Here is a 25,344-nt window from a genome sequence, read left to right as displayed (position 1 = left end):
TGGGTTATAAAGCCTAGTAGCTAGGTCGCTATGGAGAGTTGTCCTGCAATCCCAGCTCTGGCTCGCTGCGTTCTCAGATGGCAGTACTAGTTCAGGCCGAGGCTTCTCTCCCGACGCGCCAAGTGCGAGCGATGCCCAGTCTCAAGGCTCGAAAAGGTTCACCGCGCGCATCCATCCTAGATGCGAATCGACTGCCTGCTGTCGGCAATCGCCAGAGCGATTTGCCGCGTTTACACGCAAAAATACGACAAAAGTCGGGAATTTGAACAAATGCCTCAGTCTCTTTACGCACCAAGTAATAGCAGATGAGACGGCAAAGTGTGTTGGCAACTAACTACGATATGACGAGCTGCTTGCTCCAGCATCGCGGCGATGAAGAGTGGCTCGCTCGGGACCGTTGGAACCTCTAGCAATGCATACGTGTATCCAATTTCAAAGGTTTCAGCACCGCGGGGGTATACAAAACGCAAGACAGTTCCGCGCGCCTGAAACTGGATAGTTCCGTTGCTCACAGCGTAGAGGCCATGACGACGCCGTGGACGCCCGCGGGCGAGGCCGCGTACCGGGCGCTCGTGCTGCAGCGCAACCAGAACCCGTCGCCGGTCGTCGAGGAAGCTGCGTATGAGACCATGGACGCGGTCCATGCGCCTGAGCCCCACTCGAGCAGCAGCCTGCGCATCCCGCTGCCGCAGGTCGTGCGTCGCCTGCTCACCGACACGATGGTCTCGGCCGACCCCGAGCCGTACGAAGACCAGACGACGCCCACGAACGTCGTTACCGACGTCGTCGACAACCACACGATCTCCATCAACAAGGAGCGCAAGTCCATGGTCAACTCGACCATCACGAACGCGTCGGCAGGCCGGCGTCGGCGCCCAAACGGTACGACAAGTCGCCTGCAGCCTACAAGTACCTACCCCCGATGCGTAGACCTGCCCAACTTTCCGGTCCCGCGCGTGACGATCCAAGAGACGCAGCGCTACACGTTCGCCCTCATCTTGCGCAACACGAAGCAAGTCGCTCGGTACTGCTGCTTGCTCCGATTGATAGCTCATGGAATCATGCAGGCTGTACAAGTCGCGACTGCGCGGTGTGACGGACCCCGTGACGCGTGCGCACTTGACGCCGGCCGACATCTCGGCGCACGTCGCCGCGTTGCAGCAAAAGTGCTTGCGGCGGCTCGTCCAGTCGGGTCTCGGCGTCATCTTGCTCGACAATGACATTTATGTCGAGGAGCGGGATGTGACGCATGCGCAGACGGACAACATTTGCATCCTTGTTGACCCGTACAAGGTAGCGAGCGACTTCCTCGTGGAAAGCCACGGGACTCAGGCGCTGCGTAGAGCAAAGGGCTGCTGCACCTCGAGTTCATGCGCGAGAAGGACGAGTTTGCGATCGCACAAGGCAACGCGACGTCACGGCTTGGCGAGGCGCGCCTGCCGATCTCCGGTAGCTTCTTCCTCGCCCCTTTGCATCACTAAGGACGCTGCGCAGGCTCCAAGGACATTTGCTTTTCGCCGGCGCTCGAGCTCCAGCTCACGCACAACATTATCCGGAACGCGTTGCGCGACTACGACCAGGACGAGGCCACGATCGACCGCCAGTGCATCCCGACCGTCGACGACGTGATCCACGCCGTCTTCCCGCTCCACGACAAAAAGTACACGTGGCATCAAGATATGGCGTTGACGCGTGGATCTTGATAGGTTCAGCAAGGACTTTTTCGAAATGTACCGCAAGCGGACGTTCCAATTCAAGTGGGGCCGCACGATCACTGGTAACTCGGAGCGCTGGGCCATTGAAGGTATTTCCCACGGTGTTTGTATCAATCTTTCAAGTGGCATTTAGAGCTGCGTCTGCACTTTGGCGAGCGCATCGCGTTCCTCTTTGCGTTCATGCACATTTACACCAAGGCACTCGTGCCCATCGTGGTCATCGGTACCGTCTACTACATTACGTGCCGGTACTTTGTCGCGCAGTCGTGGAGCATCTACATGATTGGCCTCTCGGTCTTTGGCTTTGGCATCGCGACGATCTGGGCGCCGATTCTGCTGCACGTGTGGGGGCGCGAGACGCGGCTCCTCGTCGAAAAGTGGAACCTCGGCGGGTACAAGCAGACGGTGTATGAAGCCAACGAAGAAAACGCCAACTACCAGTACACGTGGGAGCAGAACATGCTCACGCAGCAGTGGGAGAAGACGCCGAAGCGCGGAAAGCTCGAGATGCTTCGGACGACCATGGGCCTCTTTGTGGTCGTGAGCTGCATCGTTCAGTGCGTGTTGCTGCTGCCGTTCATCCAGGTACATTCCCCAATCTCAAGCTTCAAATGACAATTTGTTTTAGTGGTATGTGTACGCCAAGCAACTGCCCACGTGCACCGACTGCCGCGCGCGGCTCATCAGCAACCCGAACAGCGAAAGGTCGCTTCTCGACTGCGTGTATTTCATTACGTGCTTCAACTCAGAGACGTCGGCGATCGGGTCGGACCGGTGGGTGTACATCCTCGCGCAGGGTATCGCGCTCGGCCTCGTCATTGACGTCATCTTTTTCGAGTTTTTCAACTGGCTCTCGGCCAAGTTTGTCGAGTGGGAAAACTGCGAGAAGAAATCCGAGTACGAAGCACGGGTACGACTTTACGAATGACGACTCGCTTCTCAAACTGGTCTTTAGCTCATCCACCGGTCGTTTGTGTTTGTGTGGTCCAACTGGTTCTTCTGGTTCCTCTTCCTCGCGTTCGTTTACCTGCCATTTGGCGACACAATCAACCAAAAGGTATCAACTTGATATTTTTGCGTGAAACTCAATTATGGTAGTTTTTGGTCGAAATTGTCGGTCTCGGCGGGTGGACATGGACGCCGGGGCTGTTGACGATCGACACGCTGTTTGTGACGCCGCTCGTCGTGACGCAGTTTCTCAACATGACGCTCGAGACGCTCGTGCCGTACCTCATGAAGAAGTACCGCGGCAAGCCGTTCAGTATGCGCAAGTGGTTTAGCACGTGGAACTGCACGCTGCGCCGCGACAAGCGCAAGCACATCCAGCGCGCGACGCACAACAAGTCGGCGCGCAAGCTCGCGGCCGACGTCTCGGCCGTCACGCGCTTTTTCGTGCCCGTCCTCGAGCGCTCGGACGACGACAACCAGCACACGGCGTACGAGATCGTGGCCGAGTCGACGCTGCCCGTCTTTGATCCCAAGTTCGACTACCTCGACGCGGCCATCCAGTTTTCCTATGTCGTCATGTTTTCGGTCGTCTGGCCGCTGCTGCCAATCCCGGCTTTTCTCAACAACGTCTTTGAGGTATCTTTTGATATTGAGTTTGGCATCCTACATGAATGTACTAGGTGCGTGGGGATGCGTTCCGACTGCTGTTTTGCCATCGGCGACCGATGCCGCGTCGTGATGTACGGATGCAGTGGTAGCTCGCCTCTGATGTGACGACTGAGTAGGCGTCGATTGGCGAGTGGGCGACAGCGCTGCAGTACGCCAACATCATTGGCATTACGATCGTCGCCATCTTTATCGTCATGTGTGTTTTGTATGATGGACGTGTTGTCTGATTACGGTGCTAGGTACCACTCGGAGGCCTTCTATAACCAGTGCGACTACGATTTCTCGGTGGCGGTCATGGTGCCCATCTTTTCGCTCAACGCGACCGAGGCCAAAGACCCCGTGAGCTGCAAGGCGTTCCTCGAGAACAAGAGTCACATCATCCTGCACCAAGTGTTTGCTTTCATCATCCTCGAGCACGTTGGTTTCATCATTCGGTACCTCGCGACGCAGGTACTCTCTCTCTCAATCCACGACTCGAAACTCAAAAACAACTATTTAGGGCGACAAGGTTCCGCGCTCGATCGGCAACCCGAGCTACGTGCGCCTCAAGCAGCTGCGCGAGCTCGCGTCCAAGCGGTCAGCGGTCGTCGAGCAGTTCGAGTACATGAAGCAGCTGCGCGTTGTTTTCGATAAGTACGACGGCGATGGCATCGACCACTTGTACGAAGAAGAGCTCGTGTCCTTCCTCGCCGAGTGGGTCGGCACGGACAAGTCGAAGCTCGCGCCGTACGGCTCGATTCTCTTCCGGTATATGGACAAGAACCGACTCGGGAAGGTGCCCTTCTCCACGTGCTGCCTCATGCTCCGCCACGCCGAGTATGACCGGTTCTTCTCGGTGCTTCTTGGCACGTGCGACTCGCTCGACAACTTTCGCAACGATCGCATGCGACTCTCGCTGGCGGACGAAGGCCTCGGCGCCCACGCCCGGCACCTCTCTCGCTACCAGTCGCTCTCGAGCCACACGCCGCGGCAGAGCCACGACGGCTACGACGGTGTCCCCAGCGACGAGGACGAGGACGACTCGTTTGTGTCGCTCCGACTGCGGCACGCGTACAAGTCGGACGACGAAACACCACCGACCAACGTCTAGTCGCCATTTATACCCAATTCTATTGAAAATCCTTTAGTGCATGGCGACCTGCACGACGTTGCAGACAAAGGCCGAGTAGCCCATCTCCATGAGCCGGAGCCGCGGTGCGATCGAGATGAGCTTGCGCTTGACGGGCGAGAGCTTGGGGTCCATGGCCGCGGGCGACGAGGACGGCGGCACCATCGTGCCCGGCGGGTCGATCACTGCCTTCTTCTTGGGCGACGGCGGCGCCCGCGCACCCGGCGTCTTGACGTTGATGCTCTCGACGACAAAGATGTTTTGCATCGCGTACGGCTCGAGCATCTCGTTTGTAGTTAGTCGATTTGTTTAGTCGAAATATGCATACCTCGCCCAGCGCGAGCTTGACGACGCACTCGACGAGCGCGTCGATGCTCTTGGACTCGACGCAAATGGTAAAGTAAACGTCCTTGTGCACGGGCCGCGCGTCCAGCGCCACGTCAAACGTCGAAATCTCCACCTAAAATCCGTGATTGTTTCACAAAGGCGAAGAAGGAATATACCTGGACGTTCTGGGACGTCATGGCGAGGCGCCAGAGGTGCCGGTCCTTCTGGAGACGCAGACGCTGCATGGGCAGCTTGAGCTCGACTTGCTCGAGCTCCTCGATGCCGCTGCCGACGACCGCCTGTTTCACGGCGTCGTCCGAGTCCATGTCGACGGTCGCGGCCGGGAGCCGCTTCTTGAGCCACGTCTGTGCGCCGCAGACGTCATCGATCGCCTTGGCAATCTTGATCTGACCAATAGTTGCTTATTCAAATGCACAGCAAACGAAGCGAACCTCGAGCTGCGGCGACGACGCGAGGTTGCGAAACTTGATGCCAATGTTGGGTGTCGGCAGCACGATGAAGACATCGGTGCGCTTCTCGGGCAGCATCGCGTGGCTCACTTTGAGCGCGTTGAGCGTCACGGCGAGCGAGTCGAGGATCTCCTGCGTCGCCTCCGAGAGCGTCCCGAACATGCGCCATTCCCACATTTTGAACAAGCGTTTTTGAAACCAAGTTGTTGCTTTTATTGTTGGGCGCCTTTGGTTTTCGAGACGAATTGGTACAAGAGCAGGAGCGTCGCCGAGCGCACGCCCGAGATGCGACTCGCAGCGTGCAGCGACGTGGGCTTGGCGGCCGACAGTTTCTCCTTCTCCTCGTTCGAGAGCATCGGCAGCGCGAAATAGTCGAGGTCTTCCGGCAGCTTGATGTGCGCCTTGGAGCGCAGCGCCGAGATCTCTTTGGCCTGGAGCCGCAGCTGCGTCTGGTACAGACACTCGGTCTTCATGTGGGACCGGACGCTCTCGTGGATGTCTAGATGTGAATTCTAGATCTGAGATGGCCAGTGAGAGAGCTACCGTGCGGGTAGTTGTACGTCTTCCAGATCGCGAGCATGTCCTCGCACGACACTATGAGTTGAGTTTGAGTTTGAGAGACGCCATCATCTTCGTACCTTGGGGAAAGGCGAGGACGTCGGCCGCCGACCGCTTGACGCCGTCCTTGGAGATGGTGATCCCATCGATCTTGCACCACTCGTGCGGGTCCATCGCAAAGGTCTTGAGGTGCGTCCACGCGTCCGCAATGTGCGCCTCCTTCTCCTGCAGCACCGCAAGGCGCGCGTCCGAGACAAACCCCGCCGCGTGGCCACGGGCCGTGAGACGCAAGTCGCAGTTGTCCTAATCTCAATTCAGATTCCATCCTCAAAACAATGCAGTACCTGGCGCAGCAGGAGGCGGTACTCGGAGCGGGAAGTAAACATGCGGTACGGCTCCTTGGTGCCGAGCGTCACGAGGTCGTCGACGAGGACGCCGATAAAGCCGTCGGCGCGGTCGAGCGTAAAGGCGGGCTTGCCTTGCACGGCAAGGCCGGCGTTGATACCGGCGAGGACGCCCTGCGCACCCGCTTCTTCGTACCCTGCACCCACCGATTCAGTTTATATCGAGAAACAAAGCGGCAGACCTGTGGTGCCGTTGATCTGGCCGGCGAGGAAGAGACCCGGCACCTGCTTCGTCTCGAGCGTGTGATGCAGCGATCGCGGGTCGATAAAGTCGTACTCGACCGAGTAGCCCGGCTTGACGAGCTTGGCGTTCTCAAGACCCTGGATCGTCTGGATGAGCTGGATCTGGAGGTCTTCCGGTAGCGCCGTGCTCACACCTGCGCATCATCAGCATGTTAAATTGATGAAAGGATACCGTTGGGGTAGTACACGTCCGTGTTGAGACCTTCGGGCTCGAGCCAGATCTGGTGGCGCGTTCGGTCGGCGAACCGAGTGACCTTGGCATCAATGGACGGGCAGTAGCGCGGCCCGATGCCTATGTACAATGTCGACGGAAGCAGGTTAGCACAAATTCTTCTACCCTTGCCCTCGTTCTCCGAGTACTGCGGAAGCAGCTTGATGTTGTCGCGCACAATCGCGTGGGTCGCTTCGTTCGTGTACGTGACGTGGCAGGGCAGGAAGCGGTCGGTGAGCGGCAGCGCCTTGCCTTCATTCAGAAACGAAAACGGCGTCGGGACGTCGTCGCTCGGCTGCGCTTCGAGTCCTATGTACCACGTCGGCGCCCCGATACACAAAAGGTCAACTGAATACCGTCGAGGCAGATGGTGCTGCCGTCGATGCGCGGCGGCGTGCCCGTCTTGAGCCGCCCGAGAGGAAAGTTGAGCCGCTCCAGCGTCAGCGCGAGGCCCACGGACGGCGGTTCGACACCATCTCTAATGTCAAAAGTTGGGTCTTTCCAGCCAGAAAGCGACGTACGCTTCGCGCAGCTTGCGCCCCGCGGGAAATGACTTGTCGCCGATGAAAATGCGGCCGCGCAGGAAGGTGCCCGTCGTAATGACCTAGATCGCTTGAGCTTTTTGCTTTTAGAATCAGTGGCATACGACGGCCGAGGCGGGGATCGTTGTGCCGGACGACGTGATGACACCCGTGACCTTGCCCGTCACTGGACAGATTCTAATGTCTTCGGCGCCGGCCTCGACCATGGTCAAGTTGTCTATTGCAGCAGTGTGTTGAATAGCGTTACGGGGTAGGAAGGTACCTTGCGCGCGAAGGGCTTCCTGCATGTTGGCGCGGTAGATGTCGCGGTCCATCTGCGCGCGCGGGCCGCGGACCGCCGGGCCTTTCGACGCGTTCAGCATCTATCAAAGCGTGAGCTTTCTTATAGCGTAGTGCAGTGTACGCGGAATTGGATGCCGGCCGAGTCGGCTATGCGGCCCATGAGCCCGTCGAGAGCGTCGATCTCGCGCACGAGCGTGCCCTTGCCGACGCCACCGATCGAGGGCTACACAAAACGTTTGAGGCTTTGGATTCTCCGCTTCCATTGCAGTACGTTGCACGACATTTCGCCAACCGTCTCTAGTTTCTACGCATTGCGTTAACAGCCACGCAGCAGCGAGGTAGTGCAATGTACCTGCGTCAAAAGAGCTGTCTTGGCGCCTGCGTTGGGAGTCCATGAGCAAGAGTTCGGCTATGATATGGTCGGTGTACCGGTGCGCGCAGCTGCGGCCGCCGCTTCGCAGCCAGCGTGGCCACCGCCAATGACGACCACGTCGTAGGCACGTGCAGCTTGGGACAACCAGCGAAGGCTCGTCGCCCGACGGGCGCGCTGGACGCGGGATGCCAGCATATTTCTCGAACCACTCTCCCGCCGATGCCATTGGCCAACAAACCAACGCCGTTTTGATTGGTCCAAAGGTGGCCAATCGGACGACGCTATGGCGATCTGACCAAGGTCTGAGACAAGCATGAAGTCCAGGCCATTTTCGACGATCATGACCACGTATTGCTTGCTTTCGCTCTTCGGTTTGCACTTTGTCCTCGAGCCCCTTCTGCGTCATGGCGCAACTGCCCTGCGGAGGCGTCCGACAGGCTAGGTGACCGAGTGCATCATTCAGCGCGGCGCCAGAGCTTTAGAAACGTTGGTTCTCGAGGTAGTCGGCGCGCAGGCACTGCAAGGTCGTACCCGATGCGTAGGCCGGACGACGAGATGGAGAATATGTGAACGCCCAAGCCTCCTCGAGGTCATCCACCAGATGCGCGTCGTCCTCGTCTGGCGGCAAGAAGGCAATACTAGTACGATGCTATTTGGACACAAATAACGGAGCTCTAGAATTTGAAAACGGACTTTCGGTGGAGACTATATCGTCATTCGGCTGAAAGACCATAGTCACATCGAAGAACTTGGGTTTTTCTGTGGACGCCATAGCTCGTGGGCGTGGAAGACTGCCCGCGTCGGCATTAAATAGCATCGCGCGACCGGTTCTTCCTCGCCTGCGCACATGTGAAAATACTGGATGCTGCAAACGCGTACCAGTGCGAGCATGAGCTCTTGTTCGCGCTGCTGGAGGTGCTCGAGTCGCTGGTTCATCTGGCGCACTTGGGTCAAAATATCTTGGTCGCCAGAGCTTGGTTGTTGTGACTGCAACTGCGCCTACCGCGTCGTTCAGCGCGATTGCACGTGGCGTGGTGTACCTTGAGCCGCGCGTTTTCCAGCGTCAAGCGGTCGATCGTTGCTTGGGCCGCGAGGGAGGTGGGCTTGGCTTGCTGGTGCTTTTCTAAAGTCTCTCGAAGCGCTTCGTTTTCGCGCCTACAACCGAGATCTCTACCACCGATGGGTCTCTCATATGCGCTACGTGAGGTTGCCAAGGCGGTGCTCCGCGTAGCCTTGGTTGGCATGTAGCTGTGCGTTCTCCTGTTGGAGGTAAATGAGTTGGCTCTGGTACGCTGCGACGACGCCGCCGAGCGCGTCCGACTCGGGCGCATTTGCCTCGACATGGAGCGATGGCTTGGTGGGTAGCGGTGGGATCTGTCGCGGCGCTTTGATTTCTTGTCCTAACTTGGAGCTGGTCGTGATGCCGTGCGCGTGCAGCTGCTGCTTTAAGAAGGCGTTTTCCGAGCGCAAGAGTTGGTTTTCGTGGCGTAGACCCGAGATGAGACTCTCCTTCGGGTCGGTTTGGACCGTCGGCTTGTTTTGGATGTTCTTGGCGCGCGTCGCGTAGTTGAGTGTGCTTAGCGTGTCTTCGAGGAAGCACGGCGCAGGCGAGACGCACGCCACCATGAGCGTGAGACTCTGGCCGCCGAGCGAGTCCATGAGCAACTTGGTGAGTTTGCTGTCTCGGTATGGCACAAAGGTGGCGTTGGCAGCGACGCCGCCTTTGGCGCCCAGCGCCGAGATGACCTTGCCCAACGTCATGAGACTCTTGTTGATGCTCGACGTCTCGTCCGTTTTCGACGACTTGGTGTCGCGGAGCCGCTCGCTAGATCGAGCATTCTCGCTCAGCGTTAGAGGAGCGGGGCGCGTACCTGCCTGCGAGATCGACGAACGAAATTTTCCCAAATTTGCCCACAGCGTGGCCGTCCGTCGGATCGACCGCCTCTTGGTCCAACAGCAGCGTCAAGATCGAGTGACTCCGACTCGAGTCCTTGTTCATCTCGTGGCTCCCGACGCTGATGTTGATACATATATAAATTGATACAAACCGCCGCGGAATGGACGTACCGGCGGTTCTTGTGGCCTTCGTCGACGACCGCGACAACATCGTCGATCGAGTCGCACTGCACGACGAGTAGGTTCTAGTCGACGTTAGTCCGCGCAGCGACTAGGAATCGAGTCAAGTATACCTGCACGTAAAAACCATTGCGGTCGTTCCAGCGAATGTTGAGCGTGCCTGAAGCCGGGTTGAGCAAGTCGTAGGCCTGTAGAACTGTTATAACACCGAGAGAGGTTGATAACACACTTGTTCGTTGTAGATCTCGCAGTACGAGGCTTTGAGCGTGTATTTCGTACTGGTCTGGGCCTCGATCGCGTCGTAGAGGTACCGGATCGAGCGCGGAATGAGACCGTCCGATGCCTCGTGCCGCCGGTCGCGCTTCTCGATCTTCTCGTCCAGCCCCGACATGCTGCAAATTGGAGTTGAAGCTGCGAGACATCGAAGTCTACTATCACCTGTAGGTCTTGCCCGACCCTGTTTGGCCGTACGCAAAGACGGTCGCAAGGTACCCCTCGAGCGCCGAGTCCAAGAGCGCTGTGACGCCCGAGAGCTCGAAAAACTCGGACTGCGCGACCTCTTCCGACGCGCACACGTCAAACTGGAAGCTGCGCACGAGCTCGCGGCCGCCAGCGCCGGCCGAGACGACCTGCAGCTCTGTCCTGCACACGGATGATTGCAGGCTGCGATGCACCAGGGATACCGGTTGTTGGACGAGAAGCGCAAAACAGGCGCTTCGCCCCGCGCGGCCTCGGCGGCGTTGAGCGGCCGCGTGCGCACGATGACGCGAACGCTACGAAGATGCTTATTGCGATGATTGGCAACCATCGACACGCACGTGCTGTCGGGCTTGCGGCTTAACGATGGCGGAGGTGCGTCCATAGCCTTGCGGCTCGGCGCTCGGGTCTTTCGCAGCGCAGCGCCTACCAAGTACCTTGGCTATAGCATGTGAAGTATGCTCGGCATACCCAGCGGTGGGTCCTTCCGCGCCGAGCCTTGGTTCGCCGGCGGCTGCGGCTGCTGTCGGTGACTCATTGCCGTTTCACACGATTGCGTTTCCCACTCGACAATCGACTAACTAAACAGAGTCGACAGACTCGGGGCCATGTTCCAGGCACTAGCGCGAGATAATGCAGTAATTCTGCTCTTGGGTTACCAATACATTGCATCCGAGGACGTGTCCCTCTTTCCATTGCAGCGTGAAGCGTGCTCCCTCGAGTTCTCGTCCCAGTTAGTCGATTGTCTAGTCATCGTGACGTGTGGTACTTAGTCGGTGCTGGCGCTGCACGTTTTGATTGGTCAAAATCCGCTCGGATCTTGCACAAAACCAGGCAAGGTGCAAATTGGCCGTATCTCTTGCTCGCGACGATGGCCGAGGTCCCGCCGATGGTGCGTGATACGACGGCCCTCTGCTGGGCCGCAGGCATGGGCGACACGGGCCTTCTTCTCCAGCTCATCGACGCCGGCGCCGACGTCAACCTCGCCGACTACGACCAGCGGTGCGTCATGTTGCAGGACATGTCGTTCATGGGCGGCGCTAGGACACCGCTGCACATTGCGGCGAGCGACGGCAAGTCGAGCGTCGTCGAGGTGCTTCTCAAGGCCGGTGCCAACGTCTACAAGAAGGACCGGTGGGGCGCGACGCCTCTGGACTGCGCCAAGGACCCGAGCGTCGTGAGCATCCTCGCGCAGTTTGTGCGGTTCCAGTCGGACGTGCCATTCGCATCGGACCGCGCGCGGCCGCCCCTAGGCCGGCGCTCGCCACACAACTTGCAGGAGATTACGACTGCCGCCCGCAGCGACGTCCTCGACCCAAACACCGTCTTTGCCGCCGTACGAAGACTGCCTTCCGCATATCTCCACACGCCGCATGTAGGTGCAAGCCGGCGACACAGAAACCCTCAAGCGCGCCTGGCTCGACGGCCTCAAGGTCGACGTGGCTGACGCTCTTGGCCGGTACGACGTCTCAGTGATCTGTTGCACTTCACGACCGAATAGCACGGCGCTGCACGTGGCGGTCGAGCACGAACAGCTGGACGTGATCGAGCTCTTGCTCTCGGCGGGCGCCAAGGTCGACGTTGCCGACGCGGTCGGTCGCACGCCCATGTCGCTGGCTGTCGACGCGAACGCCAGCGCGATCGTCGACGTCCTTCGGCAGCGGCATCAATCGACCTCGCCGCCGCTGCCGAGCGGCAACCAAATGGCGTTGGCCTTCGAAGCCATCAAGCGCGGGAACGTGGCGTACCTCATGGAGCTCGTGCCGCAGAGCGTGCACCCCGACGTCCAAGACTACGACGCACGGTAGACAAAACCGGCTCATCGACTTGTGTTCCATGACGGTGGGTAGGGCGCTTTTGCACGTGGCGAGCAGCGAAGGCAACCTGCGCATGTGCCAGTACCTCGTTGAGTGCGGCGCCAACGTCAACGCGCTCGACCGCTGGGGCAGCTCGCCGCTCGCCGAAGCAACGTACTTTGCCCACCACGACGTCGCACGGTACAGATGCACGCGAAAATTAGGTTTCAACGGGCGGCGTAGGTACCTCCGGGCGCACCACGCAGTCGAGCACGGCCACGCGTACGACGAAGCGATGAACCAGATGGACCCGGGCGTCTTGGACACGGCCATCGAGCACGTTCTTCGCACCGTGTGCGCGGTAGTGTCGCCACAGTGTGCCCTCTCTCAACGGTCGTAGGCCAAGTGGAGCTTTGGCGAAGCGTGCATTCCGGTCAAGGACGAAGACAGCGACGGGTGCACGATCATTCTGCACTCGGTTTGGTTCCGCCCCACGATTGGGGACGACACCGACATGATCAAGTACAGTTTGTCCTAAAGTATCAGAAAGGTCGGACGGAGTCATCTAGTGACACGTTGGTCCCGGCGCTGCATGCGGCGTGGAGCCATCACGCCAAAGGCGGCGCCAAGCTCGACCCGATTCTGCTCTTTCGCAAAGCACGCGGCCTCATGCTCGTGGACCCGGGTCAAGACCACGTCGGGCGTGTCTACAGGTAGAGCGAAACACGAGCAATGCGTCATTTCAAGTTGGTAGCGGCCAGCAGCCCGAGTGGGTCGCCAACCTCACGCACACGCCGCAGTCCAAGTTCTTTTTTGGGCCGCATGCGCGCAAGGCCGGGCTCAAGTCGCTCCTCTCGGTGCCAATGGTCGCCAAGCTCGCCGTCGTCGCCGTCCTCTCGTGGTACAGCCACGAGGTACCCTCTCCGATTCTCCGTCCATCAAGTATAACTCAGTTGTAGAGTCTTGGAGAAGACGTCACGTACGTGCAGCGGATCCAGCGCCTCGTCAAGGGCGTCACGCTGCTCTGCTTGCTCAAGCACGTACGCGCACGTGTTGTTTCGAGGGAATCGACCCACAGACGCTAATGTAGGAGACGCATTTGGGCATGTCGCGGTACCAGTACTGCTACGCGCTCGAGAGTGCGCTCACGGGCGCGGGCGAGCTCTTGTATCCCTCCGTGACGGCCGAGGAACGTACGTCGTTGTGAGAGAATGGACCTTGCACTCTCACCTGGACGTAGTGGCGCTGCACGACGTTGTGTCGCTGGCGCTGACGTGGCGACTCTTTGACTACATTGACAAGATCGCAACGTCCATGAGCAGCGAAGACCACTGGGTACGAGCTGTCGACTGCCGTCGCTGACTCGGAGTTCTAGGCGGCCGTCAACATTCTCGCGTCGCTCGTTGGGCTCGTCACACAAGGTCTCTTTGATGACGTGCTCTCGAGCGCGCTCCTGGAGCTCACGCCGGACGACCTGACGCCCTCGATCGCAACTAAGGTACTAAGATCTCGACGCGCTCTCTCCTTTCATTCGATGCGCGTAGGCGCAACTCGTGCAACACGTGTTCTACTACCTCTCGTACTGGACCGCCGTGAGCCCGACCGAAGGCGACTTCTTCTCCAAGGTTCACCACCTCTACAACGAGCTGCAGCGCCACGTGCATCCGTCGGCGGCGCCAGCACCCACTGTCGTCGTCGTCGAGGAGCCTCCGGCAGCAGCATCCGACGAGCCCGAGTGTATCCTCTGCAAGTACAAAGTGTCGGGTACGCGTGTTAGTATGCGGATCATGTGGCTCACCAGACGCAGGTCACATCCACCGCGGGAAAATGCCGGCCCCACCGGCCGCCGTGGCCCCGCCGCCGCCACGTGCGTGTTCTTCTACCTTGATACATTGATGTAAATCACGTATGATGCTAGTCGCCCCACCCCCGAGCCTCTTTGGGCGCGTGCCGTCGCCCGTTCTCCGGGAGCTCGAACAGGTTTCTATCGATTGTCTATATTGTTGCGCACTCTGAGCGCGCGCACTGGGTAGCTGCCGCGTCTCCTCGCCGACGAGTTTGATCGGTCCGGACTCCAAGCCAAGCTCGCGAACCGCGCGTTCGAGGGCTTTTCGTCGACGCCGTTTACGTTAAGCGACGTGTACGATGCGCTCGGAAGTGCCCACGACCGCAAAGGCGCGTTCCGGTGCGTCTCTGGCAATCCTTCCTTTGCTACGACCAAATAGACCGTCGACGCCGCCGCCGACCGCAGCGCTCCTCTCGATCCTCAACACGATCTTGGTCGATCCGCGCAGCGTCGTGTCATATGACCAAGTGCTCACGCTGCACCGCGCCGTGTGCGAAGCCGCGGGCGAGACGGGCGGTACAACGCGAGCTATGAGCCTCGGAATCTCATGTTGAGAGCAGGCATGGCGCGGGAGAATGCGGCGGTGGGGTACGCCTCGGAGCGCATCTACCGCGTCTTTTTGCCCGCCGAGGAGATTGCGTCGGCGCTCACGCTTTACGTTGGCACGCTCAACCAGCCATTTCAGCACCCGCTGGTCGCAGCCTACTACGCGTTTGCGGCGCTCGTCTTCTTCATCCACCCGTTCTACGACGGCAACGGACGGTGCGCTGTGACGTCGACTCGTAGGTTCAGAGTTGCGAGTAGGACGGCGCGGCTGTTGGGGAACGTTCTCGCGCGCAAGGGCGGCTTTCCCAGCATTTTCCGGCACCTCGACAAGACGATCCAGCTCACGCCGTTCCTCGAGACCGCCATCCACACGCTCGAGATGCAGGAGACGGTCCGCCGGACCCGCCAAGGCCGCCTCGCCAAGGGCAGCAAGACCACGTCGACTTGGTTTTAACCCAGAACACACCATATCATGTATAACACGATTTTGAGGAGCATACTATTTGCGAACGTTCCACAGCAGTGATGGTCAAGGTGTTGCTCTGCGGCGACGTCGGGAGCGCATGGCCCGCGCTCCGCGCTCGCGTCGAGAAGCTGCATGCGTCGGCGCATGGGCCCTTCAACATGGTGCTCTGCACGGGCGCGTGCGACGTGTCGGCGCTCGACGACGCCGCCTGGCCGCTGCCCGTGTATGCGCTGGCGGCGCCGGGGACCGCAAGTACTGCGATCACCAACCTCCACCTCGTCTCGACCAACAGCGTCCTCGAGCTCTGTGGGCTTCAGGTGGCCTTCTTGGCCGATGAAGCCGCCGGTGCAGCGTTCGCGGCAGCGCTGGCGCCCGTCGACGTGCTAGTGACCGCGGCCTACCCCGACGGGTACGATGGCTTCTACTGCTGCGTCTACGACCGCTACCGCCATCCTATAGCTTTGACGCGCTCTTGCCAGACAAGGTTCCGGTCGCGATCCAGCACGTGGGCTCCAAGGTGTGCAGCAGTACCATCCATTGTCCAAGTTGCGACGCTGTTTCTAGGAAGCGCGGCTCGCGGCCCAAGCGGCGGTGCCACGATACCACATTGTGGGCACGCATGGCGTCTTCTACCAGCATCTACCGTACGTCACGGACGTCCCGAGCGCTGGTCGTCGCGTCTCGCGTCTCATTGGCCTCGGCCACGTCGGCGCCTCGGCCGACAAGGACAAGAAGTGGCTCCATGCACTCAACCTCGAGGTGTGTTCCTCCACTTATATCCAAACTCAAACGCAAATCCTAGCCGCTGCAAGAAGGCGTCTCGGTCGAGATCCCGCCAGGCACGACGCAGTCGCCGTTTCAAGCCAAGCGTCGCGGGGACGCCAGTGAGCTCGGGACCAAGCGCCTGAGAACGGACGGTCTGTGTTGATTGCTACAAGCACGTAGCAACTCTAGTCGTTGTAGGGCTTTCGGCCGACAAGGTTCAGAAGCTCACGCAACAAAGCCAGAACGCTGGGCAGTTTCGCTACGACCCGGCGCTCGCGGCGCAAGGCCAAGGTACTCGCTTGGCTCTATAGAGACACGCTGCTTGATCCTGGTCTGTAGGTGCGCACGAGCAGATTCGTCGCCCCGTCGTTGCCAACCGGTCCGAGTGCTGGTTCTGCCTCGCGACGCCGACGGTCGAGACGCATCTCATTGTGAGGTACACATTTCGCACACAGATTTTGCACTCGATAGACTGTAGCATTGGTGACGAGGCCTACGTGGCGATTCCGAAAGGCCCGATCGTGCCCGACCACGTGCTCATCATCCCGATCCAGCATGTCTCGAGCATGCGCAGCCTCTCGCCGGCTGCCGCAGCCGAAGTCGACAAGTTCAAATCGGCGCTGGAAAAGTACTTGGTCGTTTGTCGAATTCCCGCCTCATGTTTGCACTGTAGGCTCTTTGCGAGCCAGGGCAAGTCGCTCATTTTCATGGACCGCAACGTCTCGACGCTCGGTGCTGCGCACGCCCACCTCCAAGTCATTCCCGTGCCCGCGGATGCCTGTACGTTTCTTATTGATCTGCAGGATTCTGATATTTTCTAGTGGCGCACGTGGCGCACATTTGCTTTGAGGAAGGCAAGCAGTACAATGTCGACTTTGAGATGCTGTCGCCCGACGCGCCGCTGCCGACGTCGCCGTCCGAGTACTTTTTGGTGAGTTTTCCCGACGGCGCGGGCGGCTACACCCGGCTGTACCACGCGGTGCGCGGGAAGCACTACATGCAGTTTGGCCGCCACGTGGCTGCGACGCTCCTCGACATGCCGCGACGAGAAAACTGGAAGGTAATCGATCCTTGTATACCAGTTGTACGACCTCGCTCTAGTACTGCGTCGTGCCCAAGGACGAAGAAACGGCCATGACGGACGCCTTCCGCAAGGCGTTCGCGCCCTTTGATTTCGCGGCGCTTCATGACTAAGACGCACCAGAACGCACTTCTGCATGCTCTCTTCTCGACTACATCAAACCACTAAACGGGCTCGTGCTGCGAGGTTTCCGAGTCCTATTCATAAATCAAGAGATAGCGAGCGTAAGATGTATACAGTACGATGGCAGATGCGTGGTGGTGCTCGCTGCTGCCGTTCGTCATGGACGACGACGCTGCTCTTCGCCCGCGGCGGTACTGTACCGGTCCGTCCTGGAGCCGGATTTGTCCCTATACTCAGCATTGTGGGCAGCTTCCAGGCAGCAAATGGTGTACATTGCGAAAGTCGTCGAGCGAGTCGTAGATGCCGAGAAGAACCGAGAAGAACCGGTCGTGGTGCGCGTGCTGGAGCATGAGGCAGCACGTGGAGAAGGGCACCTTCCCGAGCTGGTTCTTGTCCATATAGCGAAAGATCTGGCCGCTGCGACTCTGGAGGTCCGACACGTCCGTGCCGACCCACTCGGCGAGGAAGAGTACGAGGTCGTCTTCGTACAAGTGGTCGCAGCCGTCGACGTCGTACGTGTCGAAGATCTCGCGGAGCTCGCGAATGTACTCGAACACACTGGCGTCGGCCGTCCGAGCACTCGTGAGCTCTCGGATCTGCTTGAGGCGGAGGTACGCTGAGCTCGCAATCGCGCTCGGTGTCTTCTCCAGCTGGAGCACCAAGTAGCGGCAGATGAACCCGAGGTGCTCGAGCACGATGAACGCGACGATCTGGCGCATACCCCACGCCTCGGATGGCGCGAGGAAGAGCGCGCAGGCCATCGGGTCGCGCGTGAGCGACCGATTGAGCGTCTGGAACGGGACCATCGCGGCGTCGCTGAAGCTCATGTCGCAGAAATCGCCGTTCCAGTCGCTCACGACCGAGCCAAAGTGGTACATGACGATGAGGCCCGAGACAACCGTGATGCCAATGATGTTGGCGTAGTGCAGCACAGTGGCCCACTCGCCAATCGACGTCTACGCACTCTCTGTCCTACGATCAATATACGAGCCACGTACGTCGCGCCGGGGCATGGGCCGCCGGTGGCCAAAGAGGAGTCGGAACGCATCGCCACGGACCTGCGCCTCGTGTGAGCATTGAAGGTGAGCGCTGGATACCTCGAGGACGTTGTTGAGAAAGGCGGGGAGCGGCAGCAGCGGCCATACGACCGTGAACATGACAATGTAGGAAAACTGGATCGAGGCGTCGAGGTAGTCGTACGTCGTGTCAAACACGGGCAGTCGAGACTCGGCCAGGATCTGCGTCGTCGGTGGTTAGGGTTCTAACCGTGTCGAACCTGTCGTACCTCGTACGCCGTGTACTCGTTCGAGTCGTCCGAGTACCCGAGGACAGGCACGAAGAAGCGAGTCGAGCGTGACACCTCGTCCGCGAGCTTGTGCGCTGTCATGTTGGCCTCGCGCCGGTGCTGCACCTTCTTCTCTTGCATCGCCCGCACGCACTGGGCACGTTCTGGAATCTCAATCTCAATGCAATTGACCTACTTGAAAGCCGGCGAGCCACGAGTCCGAACACGCTGACCGGCACGACGCTGGCTTGCGGCGGATCTTGCGCACGAGGTAGGGAAGCCCAGTCTCGAGGAGCATGTTGAGGAGCTGCGTCACGACGAGCGGCGTCACAAACAGCGTGTCGAGCGTGAGGGCGGCGGGGTCCCACTCGTATATGACGGCCCAGCCCCAGCCAAAGTGCCGGAAGAGATCGTTGACGTAGTTGCCGTACGGGAGGTAGAAGAAGGCGAGTGTGAGAAACCAGAAGAACCAGTTGGACCACACAAAGACGAACCGCCGGTGCACGAGCCCTACATCATCCAATTTGTAAATTTGCAGAATAAGGCAAAAGTACGGTTTTCAAAGTCGGATTTTTTCGCCAAATTTTCCCACGAGACAAACTTGGCCGAGAACCAATTGAAGAGTTCGAAGAATACCGTGTCGATGAGGAGCCCGAGCAAGACGCCCTAGGATTTGCTAAGGATTTGGCATTTGTACAGATTGGAGGTACCTGGATGAGGATGTACGCCCAGCGGTCCGTGCCCACCGTTGACGTTGGCGACTGGAAGCAATTGATAAACTGCTGGCAGTTGCCGCGCTCGATACACACACTGCCGTCGCACACTGGGGCGAGCTTGGACCACACATACCACTGGACACCAACGCAATGACTTGATGTAGAGTCGTCGCAATACCTGGAGAAATGGCATGAGCACGATGCACTGAAGCAGCGAGCTGAGGGCGACGAAGAAGACCATCGTGGCGCGAATGAGCCGCTTCTTGCTCTCCTTGGGCGTCTTCTCCATCTCGTGCGTGATCTCGTTCTTGGTCCAAACGTACTCGAAGTCGGGGTTCTCGTCGTTGCGTTCGAAGATCGTGTCGCGGTAGCTCGCCAGATTCCACTTTTCCGTGAGCACGCGCGTCTCGCGCTCCCAAACGAGCATGAGCGCCGGCGCCCAGATCGCGACGACGCCAAACCCGAGCACCGAGAGTCCGAGGAGGTACTTGTTCCAGATGTACCCGGGCACCCACCGAAACCCGAGGTAGTAGAGAACGCAGAGCACGGTGAGTGGGAGCAGCATCTTGCTATAGATGCGCATGAACGCAAAGAGGAACGCGACGCGCTCGCCAAAGTGCAGACGCAGCTCTATATCTCACTTGAAAGATTGATACAAAAATACGTTGACACACCTTCGATGGCCCAGCGCTCCGAGTTGTTGCCCGCCGACGCCTTGCGCACGTCAAAGGTGCGCTTGCGGTACTCGGCGAAGAACGTGTTGTTGAAGACGCGGTCGTGGAGAGGGAAGCAGTGTTCGATCACGTCCCAGCAAGAGAGTTCGTTCGAGTGGTCCAGCACCTGTCGCCAAGTTGATAAGTTGATATTTCATTGGATAGTGCAGACCCAGTCCTCGACGTCGTAGTCGCGCAGGGCGTTGCGGATGAGGTTGTGCGTCAGCTGGAGCTCGAGCGCCGGGGAGAAGCACGCGTTGCGAAGACTCTCGAGCGTCTCGAGGCCCAAGCGCGACGTCGCCTGGCCGCGCTTGATCGCGAGCTCGTCCTTTTCCCGCCGAAACTCTTGCAAAAGCAGCTCCTTGTCCTAGATACATATTGTGACATACCAGCAACAAATCGGAGAGAGCTCTACCTTGTACGGGTCGATGAGCACGCAAATGTTGTTGGTCTCGTTCCACTTTTGCGCATGGTGCGGAATGCTGTTGTCGTTGTCGAGGAGAATGACGCCGAGCCCCGACTGCACGAGCCGCCGAATGCACTTGATCTGCATCGCGCCGACCTGGTCTGCGTAGTGGCGCCGCAGTGGCTTGTCCACGCGCCGCGGAAACCGCTCTTTGAGGAGCTGCTTGACTTGGTACGTGTTGCGCAGAATGAGCGCGAACGTGTACCTAGACGACACGCATCAGATACAGAGATCGGGCAAGATAAGACCGCTGGTTCTCGGGGATTGAGACGTTCGGGACGCTCAAGTCAGCGACCTTGGTCGTCTTGCCGCTCGTCCCGGCCTTCTTGGCGTCGGGTGTTGCAGGCCGCAGGGCAAAAACGATGCTGTCGTTGAGTTCCGTGAGCACTGGCGCCTTGCTCGTCGTGCTCGACACCGCCGAGTGTGGACCTACGCCACTTGCTTGCTAAGGCGACGCGATGCCACGGGAATGTACGCTGGTGGGCAGAGCTGATGGACCGTAGGTCGAGTGGCGACGGAGGCGCGTGGCGCGATGGCGGGCGGACGCGCGAGAGCGGCAGCTTGGGCAGTAACGCGCCTGCCGCTGGGCTCATGAGCACCGAGAACGTGCCAGCGTCGTCGTCGTCGAACGAGATGCGACGGTCAGGACTTGCATCGCTCCGCATGCTCTCGGACTGGGAATCTTGAAACTCCGGTATCCTGCGGAATCCTTTTTTTGTGTGCCAAAGGTTGAAGTAGGTGCGCCTTTCCGAATCACATTTGCGATTCGCAGCCGGCCAAATCCTGCGCCGTGCAGGACGAGATGCGAGATCTTCTTCGGCGGCGGCAGCAGATCTTCGGCTGCTTATCATCGAGAAGCTGCGACAACACGTAGATTGCACGATCGAGGTAAAACGCATAGGATATGCACGTTAAATGTTTAAACGTCACAATCCAATGCGTTAAACTGGTTTGTGATAGAAAACCTCGTTGTCTCTCGCAGCAAGCAGATCCTTGACGCAGAATGTCCCTACTTCGTGCTGGCGTACGTGCAAGAGCGATCTGCACACGTTCGCTTCCTGGCCCCATGCCGCCCACATTGCACCTAGTTGCAGCAGGTGACGCCTTATTTCAGGGCGCCATTTCGGTGCTTCTTTCCTAAATGTAGCCTGAAACGGCCTTGGAGTTCTTGAGATGGAGGTTGAGCGGTGCCAGGACGACGCTGTCGCGGCGATCCGCGCGGCCATGGCTGACAGCAAGGTACATGGCGGCATGCGAGGTGAGATGACAGCGGCTATGTATGCGCAGGCGCAGCTGGCGTCGGTCAACTCGATCCTTGTCGGCTTCAAGGGCGGCCTCGACCGACTCGAGGGGCAGATGATGCCCATCTACAGCCTCACCGAGAAGCTGCGCGAGACGCAAAAGAACATTGACATTAGCGTGCTCGAGCTGCGTGCGGTGAACGAAAACTTTACGACTGCCAGCGACGTACTCAAGGCGACGCTCGACATCGCTGCCTCAGTATTCTGCTATGTAGGTCGCCACTGTGCTGCAGCAAGGCGCCAAGTACGACCAAGAGCGCTACATCAAGACGATGCACAAGCTTTTGCGCTCGATCGAGTTTCTCGAGCTCCACCGCGGCTACGAGGGCTCGGGCAAGGCGCTTGACCACGCCCGCCACGTGCTGGCGCAGGCCCAGACCAAGTGCAAGTCGGACTTTGTCTCGGACGTCGCCCTCGTCTTGCGCTACTCGGTCAGCGCACAGAGTCTGGTTGCATCCACGCTCCACGACGCCGACGTCATCAAAGCGTCGAAGCTCCTCGCGTGCCTCTTGAGCACGAAGCTGGCGCCGACGGCGCTGCTCGTCGAGTACGGCGAGCGGCGGCTCAAGCTCGTGACCGAAGCGCTCGACAAGGTCAAGGCGTACGTCATTTGCATCAACTCGGTTGTCGTTGACGCAGCAATGGTGTTAGCAAGGACGACGCAGGGTCGCAAGCGCATATCGCCGCATATCTGGACAACATTGTGCTCGCGATCCACGTACACTCGCCATATATGAACGCATCTCCTGGACGATCCACGTATACTAGGCCGAGAAGGAGCTCGCGAACCGCGTGTTTCCCAATGAAGACTTGGCCCACGCGGCGCTGAGCTGGACGGTGGCGCCGCTGCTCGAAAGTCTCACAAAAGACGTCAAGGAGGAAGATGCCAAAGACGTCTTCCAGCCCATCGAGCTCCACTACATGTTCAAGTCCAAGAGCACGTCGTTCCGGGACGTGCTGCAGGTCGAATCTTGTTCTTTATCTTACGTTATGCACGGTGGCGTAGCCGCCGCTGCGACTGCGCGAGCACCCAGGGAGCGAGACGACCGAGCCGTGGAAGCTTGTGGGGATCATTGGCAAAATCGAAGAAGGTCTCGCCGCCGCGTCACGCGTCAAGCTCGGCGCGTTCAAAGATGACATTGCCGAGTCGATGCTCCACGACAAGCTCGGGCTCAAGGACGGAAACGTGCACCCGACCTCGAGTCACGTACGCGTGTATCGTCAACGTGCAATGTAGCGTGCGTTTAGACTATGCACTTTCTGCGCGAGCTCAGCGACCATGTGATCGCGCTCGAGTGTCTTCTCTCGACCGACCAAACGAGCAATGTGACTTACTTTGTCGGTACGTAACCTACGAAGCTATATGTCGATTTGCTAATTGGGTGATTGCAGACTCGGTGTTGATGAAGCTCCTCGACGCGCTGCAGGCAAAAGCATCGGCCGCCAAGGCGCGCGGCGACCTCAAGGCCATTTTTCTATTCAACAACACATTTTACGTTGCGAGCGCCATGGCTCAGCTCGCAAGCGACTTTGCGGACCAATCGCCTGTCGTCACGACAGCAATCCAGCAGACCATGCAGCCCAAGGTCGCTGCGCTCGGCGAGAAGGCCATGGCGAGCTTCGTCGAAACGAGGTACATCTCTTCGAGGACGGGTCTCGTACTCAGACTGGGCGTAGCTACGACGGCTTTGATGGCATTATCGCCGACCCCAAAAGCACGTTGCAGTACAAGAGCAACAGCGCCGTGCTCACGCTCGAGAGCGGCCGCCTCCTCAAGGACAAGTTTGCGGTACCAGAACCGTCGCAATGGAGAGTCGACCGTCTTGTGTAGCGTTTCAACGCAGCGCTCGAAGAAGTGCACACCCACCACGTACGCCTATGATGTCTAGAGTCTCAGCTCACTCGAGTAGAAGGCGTTTGTCGTGCCGGATACCGAGCTGCGCGAGAAGCTGACGACGATGGCGACGCAGCGCATCGTGCCAGGCTACCGCGCCTTCTACGACAAGTGCGTGCGTGTGATGAACCGAGCTCATCGCGCGTCGGTCGTAGGTACGCGGGCATTCAATTTTCCAAGAAGCACATGGAGAAGTACGTCAAGTACAAGCCCGATGCGGTCCAGAGCATGCTCGTGGACCTCTTCCAGGGTCACGCATAACAACGTCAATTAAGAATTACATTGTGAGCGACGCCTCCTGCACCACCGAGTCGACGTGACGCGCCTCTTTGGTTGGGAACGGTAGCTTGGTCGGGCTCCGCTGCTGCTGCTTCTTGGTCGGCGAGTTGGCGTAGAAGGCCAAAAAGTACTTGAGACTGCGGCAGCGACCTACACCGTATTGGGTGAACCTCAAACTTCAAACACGCTTGCGACGTACGCACGGCGAGCGCCTTGGACTGCCCCTCGAGCATCGTCGCATACGTGCCGTCGTGGTACTCGATGCGAATCTAGATGCACACGCATGGTCCCGCTTTCTACGAGAGCTCCGGACCTTGTACGAGCGCGTGTCGACGTCGCCCGTCTTGTCGCCCTACTATTAGTGAGGTGCATTCCAACCAGTGTATTCCTGACCAAGCAGTCGACCGAGACGTCGGCGATTTCCGCGAGCTGCCGCACCACAAACGTGTCCTTCCTAGTACGTCGTGGGCATTTGGGGCTTATGTTTGGGGACGCACCCGCGCCCAAGCACGTGGCTAATGCACCCGCGTTGCGAGATGGAGATCGTGCCCTTGTTTCGGTCCATGCAGAACACTTCGACTTCGCTGCAGACAAAGCAGAGGGCGCCGAGGAGAAAGAGGAGCACGTCAAAGAGGTACTGCCACCAAAAGCCTTTCGGGAACCGGTAGATGCTCGTGGACGAGAGCGCATACGTAAAGAAGCTGGCGCCGCCGAGGAGGAGGAGGCCGAGCCCCCAGAGGTGGTACGGGTACGTCACAAACTTGATCTTCTTGAAGTCCTGCGAGTGGTTCTCGGGGAAGAGGCAGTCAAAGTTGTCGTTGCGCCGCGACGATTTCTACCCGAGTGCCGTCATGTTACAAGAGTAGCAGCCACTCGTACGTTCATGTGCAGCCATGTTTGCGTGATCGAGTACGTCTTTTGGAGAAAGCGGCCGGTGGGCGACGTCGGGAGGCGAGTTGGTTCGACCGCCTGTTCCTCACTCTCTTCGCTTTGCTGGGCCTTGGCGGGCGTCACGATGCTGTTGCGCTTGGCATCGTACGTCTTGGCCGCCGTCATTTTTGAACCGTCGCAAAACCGTTTCGATTGTGTTTTCAAACCAAACCCACGAGCCCACAGACGGTGTTTGCTCCTGGTACTTGGAGGTCGACAAAGGTATCGCAACGATCCATACTACCATACATACGTGGGTCACTCTGAGGCGTATGTCGAGAAGAAAGCCGTTCGAGTCGGCGAAGTACTGGCTGCTCGTCGACGGTCAAGTCGCGGCAAGCAGCCGTGGAAAGGTGCGCTTGGTGCGTCCACCGCGCCTCTTGGGGTTGCATGGACAGGGGTATGCTGCAACGCGCAATAATAATAACACGAGCAAAATGACACGAAGATGTCGTTGTATCGAGAAGTGAAGCATACAACAGGAAGAGCCGATCGCGCAAGTCTAGACATCCGAATGATCCCCGGAAGACTATCTTGGCTGCTGCCTCGCGTGCTCGTTCGTCTTTCCTTGCAGCCCATTGACTCGCCGGCGGTGGAACGTCCTTTTTTGCGCCAGCATGCTCGATAGATCCAGAATGTGTGTACGAGCGGCGTTGTGGCACGCAACTTTACTCCTGCCAAGGTCAGAAGCACAATCGACCCAGTGCGTTCGACAGTGCTGGGACCGCAACTAT

General features: G+C 59.0%; 9 protein-coding genes across 12 annotated transcripts; 4 read left to right on the top strand and 5 right to left on the bottom strand.

Annotated features, from left to right (window-relative positions):
* Window positions 1-524: 524 nt before the first annotated feature.
* SDRG_16046 (hypothetical protein) lies at window positions 525-4,422 on the top strand (the record flags this gene model as incomplete). The annotated part of the gene is made up of 14 exons (XM_008622239.1): window positions 525-882; window positions 931-1,024; window positions 1,068-1,293; window positions 1,344-1,449; window positions 1,495-1,660; window positions 1,707-1,804; window positions 1,849-2,300; window positions 2,344-2,625; window positions 2,671-2,772; window positions 2,814-3,299; window positions 3,344-3,403; window positions 3,449-3,528; window positions 3,572-3,782; window positions 3,832-4,422. The coding sequence occupies 14 exons, from the start codon at window positions 525-527 to the stop codon at window positions 4,420-4,422; spliced, it is 3,312 nt and encodes a 1,103-aa protein (XP_008620461.1).
* A 33-nt stretch (window positions 4,423-4,455) lies between these two features.
* SDRG_16045 (hypothetical protein) lies at window positions 4,456-5,399 on the bottom strand (the record flags this gene model as incomplete). The annotated part of the gene is made up of 4 exons (XM_008622238.1): window positions 4,456-4,725; window positions 4,769-4,900; window positions 4,944-5,174; window positions 5,220-5,399. 4 exons carry the CDS (start codon window positions 5,397-5,399, stop codon window positions 4,456-4,458), a joined length of 813 nt encoding a protein of 270 aa, XP_008620460.1.
* Window positions 5,400-5,449: 50 nt separating this feature from the next.
* On the bottom strand, window positions 5,450-8,045 carry SDRG_16044 (tRNA uridine 5-carboxymethylaminomethyl modification enzyme GidA; the record flags this gene model as incomplete). The annotated part of the gene is made up of 15 exons (XM_008622237.1): window positions 5,450-5,736; window positions 5,781-5,831; window positions 5,876-6,098; window positions 6,140-6,336; window positions 6,382-6,576; window positions 6,615-6,734; window positions 6,780-6,962; window positions 7,010-7,131; window positions 7,175-7,257; window positions 7,300-7,412; window positions 7,458-7,557; window positions 7,599-7,700; window positions 7,749-7,781; window positions 7,830-7,855; window positions 7,907-8,045. The coding sequence occupies 15 exons, from the start codon at window positions 8,043-8,045 to the stop codon at window positions 5,450-5,452; spliced, it is 1,974 nt and encodes a 657-aa protein (XP_008620459.1).
* Window positions 8,046-8,481: 436 nt separating this feature from the next.
* Window positions 8,482-10,967, bottom strand: SDRG_16043 (hypothetical protein). Its single transcript, XM_008622236.1, has 12 exons — window positions 10,875-10,967; window positions 10,745-10,829; window positions 10,610-10,699; window positions 10,365-10,568; window positions 10,156-10,318; window positions 10,040-10,114; window positions 9,918-9,991; window positions 9,722-9,865; window positions 9,052-9,675; window positions 8,891-9,005; window positions 8,730-8,849; window positions 8,482-8,689 (listed from the first exon to the last, which is right to left on the bottom strand). The coding sequence occupies exons 1-12, from the start codon at window positions 10,939-10,941 to the stop codon at window positions 8,657-8,659; spliced, it is 1,794 nt and encodes a 597-aa protein (XP_008620458.1). The 5' UTR covers window positions 10,942-10,967; the 3' UTR covers window positions 8,482-8,656.
* A 307-nt stretch (window positions 10,968-11,274) lies between these two features.
* On the top strand, window positions 11,275-15,045 carry SDRG_16042 (hypothetical protein; the record flags this gene model as incomplete). The annotated part of the gene is made up of 20 exons (XM_008622235.1): window positions 11,275-11,405; window positions 11,448-11,739; window positions 11,783-11,862; window positions 11,905-12,207; window positions 12,254-12,400; window positions 12,443-12,560; window positions 12,600-12,721; window positions 12,769-12,912; window positions 12,954-13,113; window positions 13,159-13,239; window positions 13,290-13,392; window positions 13,440-13,534; window positions 13,575-13,697; window positions 13,744-13,963; window positions 14,007-14,066; window positions 14,118-14,179; window positions 14,233-14,384; window positions 14,425-14,561; window positions 14,606-14,807; window positions 14,850-15,045. The coding sequence occupies 20 exons, from the start codon at window positions 11,275-11,277 to the stop codon at window positions 15,043-15,045; spliced, it is 2,928 nt and encodes a 975-aa protein (XP_008620457.1).
* Window positions 15,046-15,116: 71 nt separating this feature from the next.
* SDRG_16041 (hypothetical protein) lies at window positions 15,117-17,016 on the top strand (the record flags this gene model as incomplete). Its single annotated transcript, XM_008622234.1, has 10 exons — window positions 15,117-15,466; window positions 15,517-15,574; window positions 15,622-15,816; window positions 15,860-15,974; window positions 16,021-16,113; window positions 16,162-16,258; window positions 16,301-16,450; window positions 16,496-16,602; window positions 16,644-16,882; window positions 16,924-17,016. The coding sequence occupies 10 exons, from the start codon at window positions 15,117-15,119 to the stop codon at window positions 17,014-17,016; spliced, it is 1,497 nt and encodes a 498-aa protein (XP_008620456.1).
* SDRG_16040 (hypothetical protein) lies at window positions 16,877-20,909 on the bottom strand (the record flags this gene model as incomplete). Of its 3 annotated transcripts, XM_008622233.1 has the most annotated exons (15): window positions 20,682-20,909; window positions 20,455-20,635; window positions 20,156-20,411; window positions 19,913-20,107; window positions 19,702-19,867; window positions 19,206-19,657; window positions 19,022-19,162; window positions 18,866-18,977; window positions 18,508-18,821; window positions 18,312-18,464; window positions 18,124-18,264; window positions 18,025-18,084; window positions 17,299-17,982; window positions 17,146-17,253; window positions 16,877-17,100 (listed from the first exon to the last, which is right to left on the bottom strand). In XM_008622233.1, the coding sequence occupies exons 1-15, from the start codon at window positions 20,869-20,871 to the stop codon at window positions 17,068-17,070; spliced, it is 3,186 nt and encodes a 1,061-aa protein (XP_008620455.1). In that variant the 5' UTR covers window positions 20,872-20,909. The 3 variants fall into 3 exon arrangements, with proteins under 3 accessions (XP_008620455.1, XP_008620453.1, XP_008620454.1); XM_008622231.1 differs by having other exon boundaries at window positions 16,877-17,253; XM_008622232.1 differs by lacking the exons at window positions 20,455-20,635; window positions 20,682-20,909 and having other exon boundaries at window positions 17,068-17,100; window positions 20,156-20,293.
* Window positions 20,910-21,369: 460 nt separating this feature from the next.
* Window positions 21,370-23,709, top strand: SDRG_16039 (the record flags this gene model as incomplete). Of its 2 annotated transcripts, XM_008622229.1 has the most annotated exons (12): window positions 21,380-21,445; window positions 21,494-21,673; window positions 21,723-22,108; window positions 22,159-22,225; window positions 22,276-22,470; window positions 22,514-22,714; window positions 22,756-22,849; window positions 22,900-23,140; window positions 23,185-23,296; window positions 23,339-23,377; window positions 23,418-23,512; window positions 23,557-23,662. In XM_008622229.1, the coding sequence occupies exons 1-12, from the start codon at window positions 21,380-21,382 to the stop codon at window positions 23,660-23,662; spliced, it is 1,782 nt and encodes a 593-aa protein (XP_008620451.1). The 2 variants fall into 2 exon arrangements, with proteins under 2 accessions (XP_008620452.1, XP_008620451.1); XM_008622230.1 differs by having other exon boundaries at window positions 21,370-21,445; window positions 23,185-23,377; window positions 23,421-23,512; window positions 23,557-23,709.
* SDRG_16038 (hypothetical protein) lies at window positions 23,589-24,757 on the bottom strand. The gene is made up of 6 exons (XM_008622228.1): window positions 24,560-24,757; window positions 24,178-24,515; window positions 24,074-24,134; window positions 23,994-24,032; window positions 23,880-23,949; window positions 23,589-23,830 (listed from the first exon to the last, which is right to left on the bottom strand). The coding sequence occupies exons 1-6, from the start codon at window positions 24,734-24,736 to the stop codon at window positions 23,679-23,681; spliced, it is 837 nt and encodes a 278-aa protein (XP_008620450.1). The 5' UTR covers window positions 24,737-24,757; the 3' UTR covers window positions 23,589-23,678.
* Window positions 24,758-25,344: the final 587 nt, after the last annotated feature.

Source organism: Saprolegnia diclina, assembly GCF_000281045.1.
Source record: "Saprolegnia diclina VS20 unplaced genomic scaffold supercont1.111, whole genome shotgun sequence".
Lineage (NCBI taxonomy): Eukaryota > Oomycota > Saprolegniomycetes > Saprolegniales > Saprolegniaceae > Saprolegnia > Saprolegnia diclina.
This window is presented reverse-complemented; position numbering and strand designations above follow the sequence as displayed.

Coding starts and splice junctions, on each gene's coding strand:
- SDRG_16043 (XM_008622236.1), bottom strand. CDS start 10,941: ATGAGTCACCGACAGCAGCCGCAGCCGCCGGCGAACCAAGGCTCGGCG. Junction 9,866..9,917: donor GAAGGCCACAAGAACCGCCG/GTACGTCCATTC, acceptor TATCAACATCAG/CGTCGGGAGCCACGAGATGA. Junction 9,006..9,051: donor CACCGCCTTGGCAACCTCAC/GTAGCGCATATG, acceptor TCTCGGTTGTAG/GCGCGAAAACGAAGCGCTTC.
- SDRG_16038 (XM_008622228.1), bottom strand. CDS start 24,736: ATGACGGCGGCCAAGACGTACGATGCCAAGCGCAACAGCATCGTGACG. Junction 24,516..24,559: donor AAACATGGCTGCACATGAAC/GTACGAGTGGCT, acceptor GCACTCGGGTAG/AAATCGTCGCGGCGCAACGA. Junction 24,135..24,177: donor AGCCACGTGCTTGGGCGCGG/GTGCGTCCCCAA, acceptor ACGACGTACTAG/GAAGGACACGTTTGTGGTGC.